The 15,156-nt window shown below is 46.7% G+C and overlaps 1 protein-coding gene across 4 annotated transcripts in view; it reads left to right on the top strand.

Moving 5' to 3' along the window:
• LOC310661550 (transmembrane protease serine 11A-like) overlaps positions 1 to 15,156 on the top strand; it is a 74,514-nt gene that overhangs the window by 47,267 nt on the left and 12,091 nt on the right. For 3 of the 4 annotated variants that reach the window (XM_083407878.1, XM_083407879.1, XM_083407877.1), the window contains 2 exons: positions 3,965 to 4,003; positions 13,244 to 13,267. In XM_083407878.1, coding sequence (XP_083264004.1) covers positions 3,965 to 4,003; positions 13,244 to 13,267 — 63 coding nt within the window. The remainder of the gene's footprint in view (positions 1 to 3,964; positions 4,004 to 13,243; positions 13,268 to 15,156) is intronic. The other variant, XM_083407880.1, reaches the window with a different exon arrangement.

Below are 15,156 nucleotides of genomic sequence, written 5' to 3'. Positions count from 1 at the left end.
TCAGGAATTACACAATCATACAGGACTAGGGGGGTACATACCAGGGCATTTTGAGCATATTATATCTATTTTTGACTGAGAGACAGAGCTGATAGATTAGATTAAAGGTAAAGGGACCCCTGACCATTAGGTCCAGTCGTGGCCGACTCTGGGGTTGCGGCGCTCATCTCGCTTTACTGGCTGAGGGAGCCGGCGTACAGCTTCCGGGTCATGTGGCCAGCATGACTAAGCCACTTCTGGCAAACCAGAGCAGTGCACGGAAACGCCGTTAACCTTCCCACTGGAGTGGTACCTCTTTATCTACTTGCACTTTGACATGCTTTTGAACTGCTAGGTTGGCAGGAGCAGGGACCAAGCAACGGGAGCTCACCCCGTTGCGGGAATCGAACCGCTGATCTTCTGATTGGCAAGTCCTAGGCTCTGTGGTTTAACCCAAAGGGCCACCCACGTCCCTATAGATTGGATTAAGTAGGTACTTTATAGGGCCTCTGTGACCCTTGCATAATGCCACCATTCAAAAGTGGGTTGACCGGATAATTCATGCCTGAAATGAGTAGTATGGAGCTGAAAAGGTGCTTCTGGCACAACCTCATCAGGTCTGTGATAGAGGGCAATGCCATTATTGACGCTGAGATGGTCTCAGAGCCAGAAGTATGGATGAGGTTCCACTGTGCCTTCAAGGACCTGCTTAGAAAAGCAATCCTGGAGAAATGCAAGCAGCAGTTAATACTTCTAACCAAATGAGCATATGGACCTTCTAGGCATTTTGGCAATAAAGTTTAATGGGACGCATAATCATCTGTTTCTTCCTGACACAGTGTGGGAGACAGATAGATCCAACCCACAGGGCACGTGGTTCCACCACAAAATTTTCTGGAGCTGTTCAAGAACATGGCCATGCTCTTCCACAGCAGTAGTAGTAACAACAACAACATATTATTTATATGCCACCCATCTGATTGGGTTGCCCCAACAAATAAAATACATTAAACACAGTTAAACATCAAATATTAAAAACTCCCCTATACAGGGCTGCCTTCAGATGTCTTCTAAAAGTTAGATAGTTGTTTATTTCCTTGACATCTGACGGGAGGGAGTTCCACAGGGCGGGTGCGGCTACCAAGAAGGCCCTCTACTTCCACTCATTTCCATGAGGGCTTGTGCAAGAGGGTCAGATCTGCCTGTCTCTCAAATAGTCCAACAGGACTCAACACTTATGTAGTTCCTCCCAACTATGGAAAAGCAGTGGTGTGGTGATTAGTGAGGTGGTCCTCATGTGTGTGCCTATTGGGCTACATCTTAATCATATTTTGAAAGGAAGAGCCAGGATGTATCCACACTAAACTTTGCCCCACGCTTATGAGGCACAGGTCCACTTGTCTGAGTACCCTTTTTCCTGCCCCAGAGCTTTCCCCACAAAAAACTGCTCTTTAAAGCTGTAGCAAAGCAAATGGCAATTTGGGGTTTTGCGGGGAAAGCTCTGGAGCAAAAAAAATTAAAGTGTTTGGAGCTTTAAAGCGCAGACTGTGCCTGGGAAGAGCAGAAGAAAGGTAAGAGTTGCACGGCAACGAGTAATCCTGTAACAAATAATTAGCTAATTCATTTGGTAATTAACTCTGGTTGACTTATTAATATCCATAACATAGTCTTTTCATAAGAGCCTTTGATTAATTAATGATTTGGATTTAAATATGTGCAATGACAAACATCGCCCATCTTTTAAAAAATGCACAAGTTGCACTATGCAAATTGCTACACAGGGAATGAATAATACGATAATAGATTATAGCTTTATCCCTACAAATGAAAAGGCAGTCGTGATTGGCAGGTGACAGTTCCGCACCATGATTGGCGCAAGCTACTTGTGGATGTTGCATTATATACGCGAGAATGAGGGATGTGTACAAAACTATTACTGCTCTGGCCCCCGAAGAGGAGACCAAGTCTTCTGCAACCTCTTTTGGCTCCTGCTGAAATAACCTCAAATGTTTTGCCTGAGGAAGTGCCCCAACGTTTGCAAGAAGTTTCACGTTGCAACAGGTCTGGGATCTGCAAGGCTCTATGCCCCTGAGAAGCCACCTGAGCAACCAGAGGGATAAGTGGATAGGAAGAGTATTTTTCTCCCTCTATCCTTATACCAGAAGCCAGGGTCATCCCAGGACGCTGAACAGTGGGACTCAGGGCAGATAAAAGGAGAGGCTTCTTCACAATCCTGCATCATTAAACTATGGCATTTGTCCCCACAAGATGGTCACTAACTTAGACAAATTTACAAGGTGCATTAGATCAATTTATGGAGGCTATCACCTTGCCAACAAAGGTCCATATAGTTAAAGCCATGGTTTTCCCAGTAGTGATATATGGAAGTGAGAGCTGGACCATAAAGAAGGCTGATCGCCAAAGAATGGATGCTTTTGAATTATGGTGCTGGAGGAGACTCTTGAGAGTCCCATGGACTGCAAGAAGATCAAACCTCTCCATTCTGAAGGAAATCAGCCCTGAGTGCTCACTGGAAGGACAGATCCTGAAGCTGAGGCTCCAATACTTTGGCCACCTCATGAGAAGAGAAGACTCACTGGAAAAGACCCTGATGTTGGGAAAGATGGAGGGCACAAGGAGAAGGGGACGACAGAGGACAAGATGGCTGGGCAGTGTTCTCGAAGCTACAAACATGAGTCTGACCAAACTGCGGGAGGCAGTGGAAGACAGAAGTGCCTGGCGTGCTCTGGTCCATGGGGTCACGAAGAGTCGGACACGACTAAACGACTAAACAACAACAACATGGAGGCTATCAGTTGCTGCTAGTCTTGATGGCTATTTTACTTCCACTGTCACAGTCAGAATGTCTATGAATACCTGTTCGTGGGGAGCAAGAGGGCTATTTATGTCATGTCCTGGTTGTGGGTTTCCCAAGGTATTTGGTTGAGATCCTGGACTAGATGAAAAAGATCTTTAAATTAACATTTGCAAAAAAGCCATAAACATTTCTACTTGGAATTTTAGGCGGTGATATCCCAAAAACTATAAGAGAAATGTTTTCATATGCAACAGCCGCTGCCCGGTTATTAATTGCATCGAACTGGAAAGGGGGGAAAGTACCAACAGTAAGGGAATGGCAGAATAAGTTATTAGACTATGCAGAATTGGCTCAACTGACAGATAGATTAAGGGGAAATACAAAACAATCATTTACGCAAAAATGGGATATGTGCAAGAAATGCCTACAAAAATATAACGACATAACATCTGTGGCAGCGTTTGAATGACCCTTGTGTAAGTTAAATACTGCTAAGCAATGAAAAACGGTACAATATGTTATAAGTAAGTACTAGAAACTATAGTAAGAATAAGGTAAGAAGTATAAGTACCATATTTTTCGCTCTATAAGACTCACCAGACCACAAGACTCACCTAGTTTTTGGAGGAGGAAAACAAGAAAAAAAATATTCTGAATCCCATAAGCCAGAACAGCAAGAGGGATCGCTGCGCAGTGAAAGCAGTGATCCCTCTTGCTGTTCTGGCTTCTGGGATATCTGCACAGCCTGCATTCGCTCCATAAGATGCACACACATTTCCCCTTACTTTTTAGGAGGGAAAAAGTGAGTCTTACAGAGCAAAAAATATGGTACATTCGATGTTGTAAATGTAACTTACATCAGGAAATGACGGGAAGTCTGTTTTCATATAATTTAGTTTATTGGATTTTTTACTTGGGTTTACTTTTGTTTAGTTAGAAATTATAAGAAAAGAGCATGTACAAATACATTTAATACAAAGTTTAAATCAATAAAGAGAGAGAGAGAGGGAGAGAGAGAGTGGCTGAACTAGATAAGCCATTGCTATGATCCAGTTCTTAACTAAAAGCTCAGTTTTGCAAACAGAGTCTTGAAAGTCCATTCCCATCCATGGACAGAGCTCCAAGTGACAGTGCTAACATGACTGCCTCTTTTGCCTTATTTTCCAGAGATTAATAAAGCCAACGGTGAACATCTTATCAGCAATTGTAAGTACTAAAAACTGGGCGGGGTTCCAAAAGGGGGTTGCTAGAAATGGCATTGCTTTGGCACTGTGCTTGAATCTTGTTGCATTCTGGATGGCTCTTTGTCGACCGCCATGTATTTGCAGTCCGAACGGCAGATAGGACATCATTTTAAAGACTCTCTTTAACGATTCCTTCTGCAGCTCTGAAGCTGGAGAACGGAGGTTACTGAGGGCCGTGCATCACTAAGATATTTGTTGGTCAAGATACTGCAAAGTATGCTGAGTTTTAAATGGGAATCCATGGCATTTTGGTTCTGCAAAAAGTCTTTAGTATTCCCTGGTCAATGTAAAACGTGAATAAAGTGAATCCCACAGCAGCTGTCAAAAAGTAAAAAATTAGATAGGCAAGTCAACTTGCAAAGAAGTGCTTTAATTTAGACTGCTAGCACGAACTAGGACCCCTCTTCAAAAAAAAGAGGTCCCAAGGGCCAGCAGAAAAGACATTGTCAGTGGTCCACTGTCAGGAATGATTGGTGGGTGCTAGTAGAGATAAGGGGGACGCGGGTGGCGCTGTGGGTAAAAGCCTCAGCGCCTAGGGCTTGCCGATCGTAAGGTCGGCGGTTCGAATCCCCGTGGCGGGGTGCGCTCCCGCTGTTCGGTCCCAGCGCCTGCCAACCTAGCAGTTCGAAAGCACTCTCGGGTGCAAGTAGATAAATAAGGACCGCTTACTAGCGGGAAGGTAAACAGCGTTTCCGTGTGCGGCTCTGGCTCGCCAGATGCAGCTTTGTCACGCTGGCCACGTGACCCGGAAGTGTCTCCGGACAGCGCTGGCCCCCGGCCTCTTTGAGTGAGATGGGCGCACAACCCTAGAGTCTGTCAAGACTGGCCCGTACGGGCAGGGGTACCTTTACCTTTACCTTAGTAGAGATAAGAGTCCGGGAATCCAGCCATATTTACAAAGATTTATTGGTTTCTTCAAGCTATTTAGGTAAAGGTACCCCTGCCCTTACGGGCCAGTCTTGACAGACTCTAGGGTTGTGTGCTCATCTCACTCTAGAGGCCGGGAGCCAGCGCTGTCCGCAGACACTTCTGGGTCACGTGGCCAGCGTGATGAAGCTGCTCTGGCAAACTGGCACCAGAGCAGCACACGGAAACGCCGTTTACCTTCCCGCTATAAAGCGGTACCTATTTATCTACTTGCACTTAAGGGTGCTTTCGAACTACTAGGTGGGCAGGAGCTGGGACCGAACGGCGGGAGCTCACCCCGCCGTGGGGATTTGAACCGCCGACCATGCGATCGGCAAGTCCTAGGCACTGAGGTTTTACCCACAGCGCCACCCGCGTCCCGTTCAAGCTATTTACAAGAGCTCAAAAAGTCCGTCTCCATCATGGTGAGTCAGTTGCCTTGACTGAAGAGGCTTTCCGTTTCCCCCACCATATCCATTTCCTGAGCCCAAGCCTCTTCCTTCCTCTGTTACGAGAGTGGCTGGGCCCCGGAAGTGGCTCCCCCCTCTCAGATTCATTGCCTCCTGACAGCCCTTCGTCACCTTACTCGTCCGAGGAAGAACAGCTGCTAATTAACGGAGGCTGATCTCTGTAAGTCCCCATTCTCTCCCCCTTCTCTGCCTCCAATTCCCTGACATCCACACATAGAATTGGTTTGGAAAGTACAACCAGCCATTATAACAGAAGTGATTTTAAACTGCCCAAGCAGGTATTCAGGGACAACCATGGCGAACCTCAGCCTTTCTCCTGAACCCCTTGGAACCAGGGAAGATGGCACTCTGAGCACTTGGACAGTGTAGCTCTGGGCGGCTCACAAACACACGGTACATGAATGCATTGGAAATATAATATCATATTGTCAGGGAACTGCCATCGGAGCTGGAGGCGGAGAGAAGGCTCCAGAGGGATGCCGGAGAGGGTCCCAGTAGGGAGAGAGGCAGCCCATCCACTGGGGAAGGAAATCAGCGTAACACCAGTGGAGAAGGGGGGCAGATGGGGGAATCGGAGAGGAGGCTACAGGACTCCTCACCGGAGACCAGCGGAGAGAGTACGGGTACTCCGCTGCCCACACCCACTCTGCGCAGAAGACTTCCGCGCAGGGAGAGTAGGAGGAGACTGGGCGTCAAACAGCTTTTATGCTGGAAAAGGTTCAAGAAACGCCCACTGACAGATTCTGCCAGTGACTGAGGCAGCCACGAACCTTAGGCTGTCCAGACAGAAAGGGTTCAACCAGGTAACCTAGCCAGGAGTGGCGGCAACTTACGCACAAGCAACCCCTAGAACCATTACACATATAAAGCAGCAATACCATAAAACACCAATCCAACTTGCACACCCCTTTTATCCAAAATGTGTTTAAAACTGTTCATAAGAGCCAAGCTTGCAACAACCGCTAGCAACAACTCTGACCACATTTCTAGGTTCTGGATTGCTACTCAGTTGCTATCTTTACTGACCTGGTTTTCCAGTTTTCTCAGTCTAACCTAAGGATGTAGAGATACTATTTTACAACTTTGCTTAACATATATGGGATAAACAAAACCAGAAGAGATTCCCATGGACCTGCCATAACAGCTTTAACAAACAGAATATTCTCCCAAATTTTACCTTTACACTTTCTGGCACTAAAACTATAGTACAGAGGCCAGAATAATAATGAGTCCTCTCTCTTGGCCAAGACCCAAATGTAAGCTGATTTCAGGGCATGCCATTTTTAGTTGCTGCTAGCTCTTGTTCTGCTATTCAACACTTTCGTTAATTGTTAAAGTGTTTTCTATTTAAGACATTTCTGCCCCACCTTTATGAGTCCAAGCTCTCTTAAGGCACCGTATTTTTCGCTCTATAGGACGCAATTTCCCCCCTCCAAAAATTAAGGGGAAATGTGTGTGCGTCCTATGGAGCAAATGCAGGCTCCTTGGCTTCAGCGATAGCAACGTGAAGCCTTCAAAGCGCAGAGGGAGCGCTCCCTCCGTGCTCCGGAGGCTACGCATTGCTTTCACTGAAGCCTGGAGAGCAAGAGGGGTCGCTGCACACTGACCCTTCTCACTCTCCAGGCTTCAGGGATAGCCACCTGAAGCTTTGGGTCACAGAGGGACCTCGCGCTGTGCTCCAAAGGCTTCGGGTTCCTTTTGCTGAAGCCGGGAGAGCAAGACTCTCCAGGCTTCAGCAGAGAGGGAATGCTGCGCAGCGCACCTTCAGTGAAGCGGGAGGAGAAATGGAAGGGGCTCCATTTCTCCTGCCGCTTCGCTGAAGGGGCGCTGAGCAGAGGGGGGAGAATTCCCCCCCCCTTGTTCTCCCCCTCTAAAACAAGGTGCGTCCTATGGTCGGGTGCATCTTATAGAGTGAAAAATACGGTATATTCCATAAAAACAACAATATCTACCACTCAGAAAATTAATAAACCAGCAATGATAAGACAGACATCCATCCCAGAACCAATGTATAAACATAACCAAGACCTACAGCAACAAATGAGCACAACAAATAAAGCCCTTTCAAGGGGAAGCCAGCAAAAGCAGTTGGACTGCCTGATTTTCAACAGGATATGCAGAGCTGTCTTTCCCATTGGGCTTACTGGCGCGTTGCGCCAGGGCGCCGGCCTCTCAGGGGCGCCCCAGCAAGAGGGGGAGTTGCGCAGCTTTGCTGGTGCCAGCCGCCTCCCCTTTCCCTGCACACCTGCCAGCTGCGCCCCGTCAACCATATGGCTGGCGGACGTGCAGCTGTGCAGCTTCCTTCCCAAGCCTTCGTGGGAGGAGAGCAATCGCCACAGAGGCTTGGGAAAAGGTCAACAACTCTGGGAAACGGGGTGGGGTGCTGGAGGGATCTTTGCACCACGGCACCGGATATGCTTAAGATGGCCCTGAGGATATGGTAGGCCAAATTCTGAAGCACCTGAATTTTCTGAGCCATCTTTAAGTGCAGCCTCATGCAGAGTGACTTGCAGTAACCCATTGTGGACTTAACCAGAACATGTACAACTGCGACTAGGTCTGACTTCTCTAGACAGTGCCACTGTTGGCCTACCAGCCTAAAGGGATAAAATGTAATCCTGCCATCGCCACTGCCACCTAGGCTGACGAGGCAGATTCCCAAACTATGTATTTGATCCATTGGGAGAGTGTAATCCCATTGAAAACAACCTTCCAGAGCAAGTGATCTTCTTTCTCGAAGGACCTCTGTCTTGCCTGGATTCAGCCTCAGATTGTTCACCCCATTGCACCCCAGAAACGCCTCCAGACACTAGTTTAGGAATTAGGATAAGAATGGCAACAGGGCATATTCTTATCATTAGCCTTAATTGCAGTGAAAGAAGATTATGATCTTTTTGGCAGCGGGTGTAACCAGTATGATATATTCCTGGCGACTCGAGTACAATACGGATTTGCATGCTTCGACGTTGTCATTCAACCATTGGTGATATATGCTAGGAAATATGAGCTGCATCCAGAGTTCTCCCAAATAACTTGGAGACTTGCTTATGCTCCGTTGGCTAATTTGGAACAGACATGTAAGTTTGAATGCCAGCATTATTGGCCCTGAAACCCAGCTACTGGCAATCAGTAATCCTGTTAGCTTCTGAGATCACAGCTCGTTGACCAAATATTTTCAAGCATATATTTACAATCATTAGAGCGAAATACTTGCTTCTTTTATGAGATTTATAGACAAGGAAGTTGTGTATCCGTCATATGCATCTGTGCTCTGTTTGCTGCTTCCACAGAATCACAGCATGCCCGCAAACCTGATAAATGGTTGCCCGCACCACTTTTGTGCATGGCTATAAACAGTTCGTATGGAATTTTGCAAAAGCCTGCCTGCCTGCTAGAATCTAAATGCCTGTAATACACACACAAAGGACTGCTGCCGCCAACTCTTTTCTGTGATTTATGTTGGCTCCCACACTCTTTTGTTTGAAGTGTCCTGTTTAGAGAAAGAAAGCAAAAACGCCCCTTCAAGCTGTGGATGAGAACTGACTCGCCATGCAGGTTTTCGGGGAGTCCATTATTCCTTTCTTGTGTGTTGTAAGAGGCAGATTACAGAAAGGGGAAGAAAAAAAAGTATCACAGTGCTAAGCCTTGTCGCTTGCAAATGCTGTGTGCCTGGGGCTTAGCCGCCAGAAAGTATTTGGGAACTCGCACATCCTCTTCTGAACAACTTTGTCACCTTGACATTTCATAGTACAAATGGGGACAAATTTCCTCCCCAAGGGTGCCCCTCATCACCACGGAGCATCATCGTCTCCAGGAAAATGGCTCCTTGAAGCTGTAGGAAGTGTTTTTGGGTTAAAGAAAGGTGTTGTTGTTTAGTCGTTTAATTGTGTCCGACTCTTCGTGACCCCATGGACCAGAGCACTCCAGGGACTCCTGTCTTCCACTGCCTCCCGTAATTTGGTCAAACTCATGCTGGTAGCTTCGAGAACACTGCCCAACCATCTCGTCCTCTGTCGTCCCCTTCTCCTTGTGGCCTCCATCTTTCCCAACATCAGGGTCTTTTCCAGGGAGTCTTTTCTTCTCATGAGGTGGCCAAAGTATTGGAGCCTCAGCTTCACGATCTGTCCTTCCAGTGAGCACTCAGGGCTGATTTCCTTCAGAATGGATAGGTTTGATCTTCTTGCAGTCCATGGGACTCTCAAGAGGTAGGATGATACAAAGAGGGAGCTGCAACCTGAGACAGGAAAAGAGGTGGTAAGGGAACAGCTAGCTATTTTAAATGAATTCAGATATTAAATGAGCTTGGGGTGTAATCTTAGAGCCTCTGTCTATAATCATTTAGAATTTGCAGAGAACAGGTAAGGTCACTGCAGACTGGAGGTGAGCAAATGTTGTCCTCATCTTCAAAAGGGAGGAAAAAGAAGATTCGGGTAACTACCGACCGGGGAGCTTGCCACTGATACCAGGAAAGATCCTAGAACAGATAATTAAACAGTTGCTCTGTGAACACTTAGAAAAGGATATTGTGATTACTAAGACCCAGCATGGATTTCTCAAAGGCAAGACATGCCAGATGAATCTCAGTTCCCTTTTTGGTGGAACAGGGGAATCCTGTGGACGCACTGTATCTTGATTTTAGTAAGGGTTTTGATAAAGTCCCCTGTGATATTCCTGTGGAGAAGCTAGTAAAATGTGGGCTGGACAAGGTAACTTAGATTGATTTGTAGCTAGTTGACTGACCAAACCCAAGGCGTGCTCACTAATGGTTCCTCATCATCCTGGAAAAAGGAGGTGTTGCAGGGTTCTTTACAGGACCTGTTTTTGTTCAATATCCTCATAAATGACTTGGATGAAGATCTTGAGGGGATGCTCATCAAATTTGCAGATGGCACCTGTTATGTACTGAGATTCTCACCCTGGGCCAGCAGGGGGATACTGTAGATAGTTTCCACTCAGGTCCACATATGCAAATAAGGGATCAAAAGTGACGTTCAGTGATCGGATAGTTACAGAAAGTGGTTACTGTTCCGTTGTAGTGGAGCTCTATATAAGCAGGCTGGCTGAACCCTTCAGTTCAGTTCTGTTCTGGCCTGTGAATAAACAAGAGCTGTTTGGAGAATCGCTGTGTCGTCTGATATGTTCACCCACAACCTAACAGCACCAAACTGGGCGGGATAGCTAATGCCGCAGAAGACAGAATCAGGCTACCTCGACAGAAGAAGTCTTGTGTCCAGGTCAAGGGAAGTCATAGTCCTGCTGAATTCTGCCTTGGTCAGACCACACCTGGAATACTGTGTCCAGTTTTGGGCGTCCCAATTGAAGAAAGATATTGACAAGCAGAGAAGGGCAACCAAGATGATCAAGGGTCTGGAAACCAAGGCTTATGAGGAATGGTTAAGAGAGTTGGGTAGATTTAGCTTGGAAAAGAGGCAACTGAGAGATGATATGATAGCTGTCTTAAAATATCTGAAGGGCTGTCACATGGTAGATGGAACAAGCTTGTTTTCTCCTGCTCTGGGGAGTAGGACTCAAATCAATGGGTTCAAGTTACAAGCAGAGCCATCTTCCCAATTGGTGTTAGTGGTTCGTTGCGCCAGGGCGCCGGCCTCTCAGGGGTGCCCTAGCGAGTAGGGGAGTTTTGCTGGCAACCTCCCTTTTCCCTGCACACCTGCCAGCTGCACCCCGCCAACTACCGTATTTTTCGCTCTATAGGGCGCACCGGACCATAGGGTGCACGTTGTTTTAGAGAGGGAGAACAAGGGGGAAAAAATTCTCCCCCTCTCTGCTCAGCGCCCCTTCAGCAAAGCGGCAGGAGAAATGGGGCCCCTTCCATTTCTCCTCCTGCTTGGCCGAAGTGGTGCTGCGCAGCTCTCCCTCTCTGCTGAAGCTAGGAAAGTCTTGCTCTCCTGGCTTCAGCAAAAGGAACCTGAAGCCTGTGGAGCGCAGCGGGAACCCGCGCTGTGCTCCGAAGGCTTCAGGCGGCTATCCCTATCATATCTCCAGGCTTCAACGAAAGCAATGCAAAGCCTCCGGAGCGCAGAGGGAGCGCTCCCTCTGCGCTTCAGAGGCTTCGCGTTGCTATCGCTGAAGCCAAGGAGCCTGCATTCGCTCCATAGGACGCACACACATTTCCCAATTTTTGGAGGGGGAAAAGTGCGTCCTATAGAGCAAAAAAATACGGCATATGGCTGGTGGGCGTGCAGCTTCCTTCCCAAGCCCCCGCAGAGACTCTGCATCTGTTAAAGACAGCCCTGCTCCTGGTCGTTGTCCTCCTCCTGCTTCTTGGTGAAAGGCGGCGCGCAGTCTTCCTGGACTGCCTTCTCGGGCGCCCTGACACGGCAGAGCTTGTCCGCCAGCACGTTTTCCTGCTTGATCGCGGCCACCACGCCGGGAATCAGGGCGTTGGGGGAGGCAGAGGACATTTTCCACCACCCCCTCCCTTGTTTTGGAGTTGCTGGGGGGGGTGCCGGAGGGATCTTTGCACCACGGCGCCCAATGTGCTTAAGACGGCCCTGGTTACAAGATATGAGAATCCAACTAAACACTAGGGAAAATGTTATGATGATAAGAGCTGTTCAACAATGGAATGGACACCCTTGGAAGAAAGTGGACTCCCCTTTGTTGGAGGTTTTTAAGCAGAGGTTGGATGCCCATCTGTCATGGGTGCTTTAGTTGAGATTCCTACATTGCGGGGGTTGGACTAGATGATCCTTGGGGTCCCTTCCAACGCTACAATTCTATGATTCTATGATTTTGATGCAAGTGTTGCCTGCTTTCCTTGCTTGTGGGTATGGGGTGCTCTGGTTGTCTGAGTGCAGTAGGAGTTGCTGTTGGGCATTTTGTGTCTGAAATCCTAACGTGTGGCGCTCGTTAGGGTCCTAGGCAGAGAAGCATTATAAAAGTATTTAAGTTTCTGGGGTGCTTGTGAACCCAGGCTGTTTTGCCACTGCTGGAGCTCCCCCTCTAAGCATGCATGATGTGACTACTCAGAAGTAGGGGTGGAAGGGTGTATTCATTTTGGCTCTCTCTGTTTTCATTTCCCCCAATCTTACATCCAGTTCTCTGCATTTCTGCAGCAGTATATGATTTACAAAAAAAATCCTCATGAAAATTATTCAGCAAATTCTTCTCCTAATAAGCACATAAGATGTATTTTTGTGGGTTACTTTCACTAATATATTCATTTTATGCACACTTTTGCCTAATTTTGCCTTTTTGTAAACAATGTTTGGTTGGACAAATACATTGTCAAGTTTGGATAACTGAGAGTTTATCCAAGCATGGCTGTACAGTGGTGCCTCGCAAGACGAAAAGAATCCGTTCCGTGAGTCTCTTCGTCTAACGGTTTTTTCGTCTTGCGAAGCAAGCCCATTAGCGGATTAGCGCTATTAGCGGTTTAGCAGCTATTAGCGGCTATTAAAGGCTTAAGGGATTAGCGGATTAGCTGCTAAAAGGCTATTAGCAGCTTAGTGCCTTAGAAAAAGGGGGTGGGGAGCGAAAAAAAACCCCCAGGAATCGCAAGACATTTTCGTCTTACGAAGCAAGTCCATAGCAAATTCGTCCTGCGAAGCACCTCCAAAACAGAAAACCCTTTCGTCTAGCGGGTTTTCCGTCTTGCGAGGCATTCGTCTTGCGGGGCACCACTGTATTAAGGTTCTCATATTGCTTTCGAAAGTGCAAATTGAATCAAATCCTACCCTCCACCCTTACTCGGAGCTAAGCCCATTGAATTTTGTGAGACTTACTGCCATGGAAGTGTGCATAGGATTGTAGCCTAACTTGTTCACCTGCATCTTACGCTTTCCTCTTCTCTTTCTTTCCAATAGCTACAGTAAACTTTCCAACTCAAGGTAGGCAGCTACGTAATTCATCACTCTTCAATATTAACTTAACCTAATGCAAGCTGCACCTACTCTGCTGTGTCTCCATTAAAACCACATGGGAATCGGGGCCAGAATGTCTCCAGCCTAAACTAACACGCTTCCCATTTCACCATTTTGAAGAGGAGCAACATTTTTTGCTACGACTTAGCAGAACAAACACTTAAAAAAATAATAATGTTAGAGATGTGTGCAAATGGCTTCTGGGAATTTTCTAAGCTTCTTTGTGGGCAGAAAAATGGAAGGAGCCATTTCTTCAAATTTCTTCAGGGGGAGGAGAAATTTGCCAACATTTTGTTGGGGGGGAGGGCTGTAAGACTTTCCATTAGTGGTGAGTAGCCAACGTTCTTTCCTACAGTGTTGCTTGTTTAGTTTTGGCTGCTTTTGGAAGAAGAAGCAGCAGCAGCAACTATGTTGTGACAGCCCGGCTGCCATTTTGCGTTCCCCACAACGCTCTGAACTTCATCTGAGCATTGTGTGGGGAGGTGGTGCTGGTGGTGGGGAAATGGCGGCCACCATTTGGTGGAGAATATTCAGAGAAAGTTCTGTGACGCGGTCTAATTTTTCTCAGAAGAGTGTCTTCTGACATGCTTTTCCTCAGCTCTGAAAATATTCTGTGGGGTTCCCATCCTGTGTTGCTTTTGGTCACATTCTAAAAATTAGAATCTAACATGACCAAGTAAGATTTCAGAACAGGTAAGTACCACGAAGAGCACATTTCCTTGCATATCTTCTGTGCACAATTCACCATGCCCGTGAATCCTAGGGAATAGGAGGTACTGGAAATAAAATCAACCACCACAATCTCTTTCTCATATACATGTACCCTCTGGTGGATACATGGCAAAATGCACACAAGCTATTCAAATGTACAGCTGGAGTGAATGCATTTGCAAATACATTCATTTTAAAACTGTCTATCTCTTGATTTCATTCCCTCCATGAATACTTGAATCTGTTGCTTTTTGCAATTGTTCTGTTATATCTGATTTGTGCCTAGTTAATGGAAATAAATAGTTTCCTTTGCATGCCGGTAAAAATAGTTTTTGTTCAGATGGAGTTTAAACCTGTTCACAGACAGCTGAGAACATATTCATGCTAAAATATACAGTGGTGCCTCGCAAGACGAAAAGAATCCGTTCCGCGAGTCTCTTCGTCTTGCGGTTTTTTTCGTCTTGCGAAGCAAGCCCATTAGCGGATTAGCGCTATTAGCGCTATTAGCGGTTTAGCGGCTATTAAAGGCTTAAGGGATTAGCGGATTAGCTGCTAAAAGGCTATTAGCGGCTTAGATCAGCTGTTAAGCGGCTTAGCGATCAGCTGTTCAGCGGCTTAGCGAACAGCTGTTAAGCGGCTTAGGGGCTTGGGAAAAAGGGGGGGAGGGAAAAAAAACCCCAGGAATCGCAAGACATTTTCGTCTTGCGAAGCAAGCCCATAGCAAATTCGTTTTGCGAAGCACCTCCAAAACGGAAAACCCTTTCGTCTAGCGGGTTTTCCGTCTTGCGAGGCATTCGTCTTGCGGGGCACCACTGTACTTTTTAAAAAACGAGAGTGATTGTTTTCAAATTTTGCCCTTCTATGCCAACTTGCTTGAAATGGCATATTAGCCGAGGCAGGTAGATCTAGCTGCAGATTGGCAATGTTTGGAAGAAGAGGGACCATGCAGAAGTGAATCTGAGATCTGAACCAAAATGTGATCACAATCACAACACTGGGTATTATGCATATCCAGGGCTGAAACAGAAACTTGTTGCTACCCCATCACCTTTGTGGGGCTACCTCCAAAGCAGTGGCGATGACAATGGTCTATGATGAGTTCTCATAAGACCTTGCCGAAATTTCATGAGATTTTGGGTGTTCAT

This window comes from Podarcis tiliguerta (genome assembly GCF_965153285.1).
Source record: "Podarcis tiliguerta genome assembly, chromosome: 13".
NCBI classification, from domain to species: domain Eukaryota; kingdom Metazoa; phylum Chordata; class Lepidosauria; order Squamata; family Lacertidae; genus Podarcis; species Podarcis tiliguerta.
This window is presented reverse-complemented; position numbering and strand designations above follow the sequence as displayed.